Source organism: Olea europaea, unplaced genomic scaffold, assembly GCF_002742605.1.
Source record: "Olea europaea var. sylvestris unplaced genomic scaffold, O_europaea_v1 scaffold683, whole genome shotgun sequence".
NCBI classification, from domain to species: domain Eukaryota; kingdom Viridiplantae; phylum Streptophyta; class Magnoliopsida; order Lamiales; family Oleaceae; genus Olea; species Olea europaea.
The window spans coordinates 256,805-260,533 of NW_019265217.1; the positions used below are offsets into that span (position 1 = coordinate 256,805).

General features: G+C 34.6%; 1 protein-coding gene across 1 annotated transcript; it reads left to right on the forward strand.

Annotated features, from left to right (window-relative positions):
- The first annotated feature begins 151 nt into the window (after positions 1 to 151).
- LOC111390477 (SUN domain-containing protein 5-like) lies at positions 152 to 3,715 on the forward strand. The gene is made up of 3 exons (XM_023015524.1): positions 152 to 479; positions 947 to 2,292; positions 2,376 to 3,715. The coding sequence occupies exons 1-3, from the start codon at positions 290 to 292 to the stop codon at positions 2,487 to 2,489; spliced, it is 1,650 nt and encodes a 549-aa protein (XP_022871292.1). The 5' UTR covers positions 152 to 289; the 3' UTR covers positions 2,490 to 3,715.
- Positions 3,716 to 3,729: the final 14 nt, after the last annotated feature.

Consider the following 3,729-nt stretch of genomic DNA (forward strand, 5'->3'; position numbering starts at 1 on the left):
GAAAAAATTAAAAAAAAAAAAAAAAAAAAAGATGAAAAAGATTGAGAATTGAGTGGACACACGTGGGACATAATTAGCCAGTTACAGTAGTTAGTTTCCGCTTGAGTTGGGAAAGGCTGCGTAATTATTTATTTGCCACAAATCACATACTTAAAAGAAAATCAAACAAACAAACACATAAAAGTAATCACTTTTTCTTTATCATCGCTTTTTGATTAATCCAAAAAATTGTTGGAAAAAATTATTCAACAGTTAGTAGTTTAATTTACCGAGAAAAAGACAATGAGAGATGAAGAAATTTGTCGATATTGAGCCCATGAAAATGAATCCCACGATTCATAAAAACAGCGTTAAGCACACAATTTACAAGAATGATAAGAAAAACAGCTTTTGCGAGTTATCTTTGTCTCTCTTCTTCTCATTTTGGTGTGTAGTTTTCTTGTTCTATACTAAATTTGGACTCACCCGCGGCAACGAAGGTACTCTCTGCTTTTCTTCTTGTTCATTTGCCTTAATTTCTTATGCCCATTTCTGTAATTTTGTTTTTTTGGCGTGCCCTTTTGAATTCCTGAATATTTGATAGTGGTTTGTTTACATTTGAAGTCCTCAATGTTTGGGCTTGTTTATTTGTTATTAGTTTGGTAATTTGTGTTTTTGTTTATGGGATTCTTGATGTTTTAAGGTTAGACAATTTGGGAAATCTACCGGGTTTTGGCTATTATCCTATTAATGGATTTGAGGTATTAAATTGAAGTTTCCTTTGGCAAATTGTTTATGGTAAGTTGAAAATTAAACTTAAAAATTGCCTCATTAAATAAACTAGAAAGCGATTGTGTGCTGAATAACTTGGTAATCTAGAATACATCTGTGTTAGTGTTAGTTGCCTAACATCTTAACTTGACAGTTTTATTATCTAGTTTAGCATGTTGATTGTTTTGTTTGCCAGGGAGTCTGAATGCCTATAACCGGAGTATTACTAACTCTAGTATCTGCAATGAGAAGTTATTATGCAATTGCGCTGTTCCTATTACAGAAATCGCAAATAACAATCAAACAAGTGGGGTTTTCATGGAGGTGAATGTGTCTGTGACCTTAAATGATTCCACTTCCTATGATAACTATCCAAATCTGGAATACTCAGTACGGGAATCAAGTGGATTAGAGGAAGTATTGTCACTTGTATTAGGTTATGAATCTTCTGTTTGTCAAGTACGACCGCAAGAAGATTATATGAAAACTGAAAAAGAACAGCGACAAAATGGGAGAATCCCATTAACTTATCCTAATCTAGACGAGTTCAAGTATATTTCAAGTCAAGAGAAAAGTGCGAGTACGCCAAGCCAGCTAGTAAATCTCACACACAGGCTCGAGTCGGATGGAACACCGTACAACTATGCCTCAGCTTCCAAGGGTGCAAAAGTGGTGGCTCATAACAAGGAAGCAAAGGGAGCGAGCAATGTATTGGGAAAGGATCATGATAAGTATCTCAGGAACCCGTGTTCCGTTGGGGGCAAGTTCTTTATAATTGAGCTTGCGGATGAAACTTTGGTTGATGCTGTCAAAATTGCGAATTTTGAGCATTATTCTTCTAATTTTAAAGATTTTGAGTTATCAGGGAGTTTGGTGTATCCAACTGAGACATGGAATTCCTTAGGGACATTTGTTGCTGGAAATGTCAAGCATGCTCAATGCTTTAAGCTGCCTGAACCAAAATGGGTTAGATATTTGAAGGTGGATTTACTGAGTCATTATGGGTCAGAATTTTACTGCACGTTAAGTGTTGTAGAGGTGTATGGAGTTGATGCAATTGAACATATGCTTGAGGATCTTATCACTACTTCCGGAGAGTCTTCTGCTGTCCGATCGCCAAAGCCTAATTCGACTGCCATGACAGTGATACTGCCAGAACCAGGCCCCAGCAAGCGTGAAGCAGACGATGTTGCTCATAACTTGAGTGATGCCGTCAATAAGGGAATAGAAAATGCTCCCGAGGGACAGAAGCCTAATGCAGATCCTAAGAAACCAACCACTAGCAGCATGCCGGATCCCTTAGTGAAGGGTAGGCAACAACCAAATGGCAGATTGCATGCAGATGCTGCTCTAAAGATATTGTTGCAGAGGGTCAGATCTCTCGAGTTGAACTTGTCAGTGCTCGAGGAGTACATCAAAGAACTCAACAAAAGGCAGGAGGATGTTCTTCCCGAACTTGACAAAGAGGTAGTGAAATTTACAGCTCTTCTGGAGAAAAGCAAATTGGAGATCAAGAATCTCTTGGAATGGAAAAAAATAGTGGTACGTATGACCTTTTATTTTGCTACAGCAGAATTTTCTGTAGGTTCTGTTTAACTCATTTGCGATAAATTTCTTTCTTTCAGGAGAAAAAAAATGCTGACCTTGAAACCTGGAAAGCTTTTGTCTCGTCCCGAATGGATCTTTTGGTCAGAGAAAATAGCATACTGAGGTTTGTATTATCATATATTGCTACCTAATCTAATTGGTTATTTTACTTAATTATCAGTTACGATTTAACTATTTCTACATTTCATTGAGCTCAAAGTAAGCATTTTTTTATTTACTGAGAGTCCTACATAATGTGTGGATAAAAAGTTTGACTAAATTATGAGCTTTTCCAATGGTTAATGAAATTAAATTAAGAAAAATCTACGGAGTCACTATTTTCATCCATCATTCTTAAATATCTATCCACTGTTAAAATTTTTTCTCTATTACATTTTTTAACCTTATGTAAATTTACTTAAATAGACAAGAATAAAACCAAATTAGATCTCTCTCTCTCTCTCTCTCTGAATACATCCACTAATGTTTATCCTCGTTAAATACTTTTGAACCTTCAAGATAATGATCGATTCTCACAATAGTTATGCACACACACACACACACACACACACACAAAGGAATTATTGATTAATTGAAATCCTACCTAACAAACTTCAAAAGGGAACTTTTCTGTCTCTAGAAACAGGGTTGTGTTGTGCTTCTTCTTTTCTCTTTCTTCTGATTTCTCTCTCCCTCTAAATATGCATATTGAAATGTGAGATGAGCACAGAGGGACACTTTCAAGTGAGAGGGAGGATTTTTATTCCATGGAAAAATTAAAATAGCCCTCCAAAAAATATTGTATGTATAGATATAACAAGAATTTATTTCGTAATTACCTTTCTTAATTTAATTAACAATGATACATTCTTGCCATGTTTGTGATTTGTTTAAGTTATAATGAATTTTAGCATTTTTTAATGATAAAACATTGTTAAACCTTGTGGATATACAGTGTTTAAATAAATGAATATAATAAGTGTAATATTGGAATGTAATGAGGATGGATATAGTACTTTTTTAAAATTTTAATAGGGAAAGATTTTAAGCAGGATAAATATATATAAATGGTGTGGATATATAGTGTTTAATGACTGAATTTAATTATGATAATGTTGGAATGTAATGTGGATGAATATAGTACTTTTTTAAAATTTTTAAATTTTAGCAGGGATAGATATATAAGTGGATGAAAATAGCGATTCCCAAAATCTATTGTGCAAACCCTTTCAACAAAAGTCAATGAGGTTAACATCTATACTTTATCAAGTGTATGTATAACCATCAAACTCACAGGCAAACTGTGCTTCAAATGGTAAATGGCTGTATGACGAACAGAAATTGGGTCCCACCTCATAGAGTGAGTGTAGAAAAATGAGTAGATTTTCATTA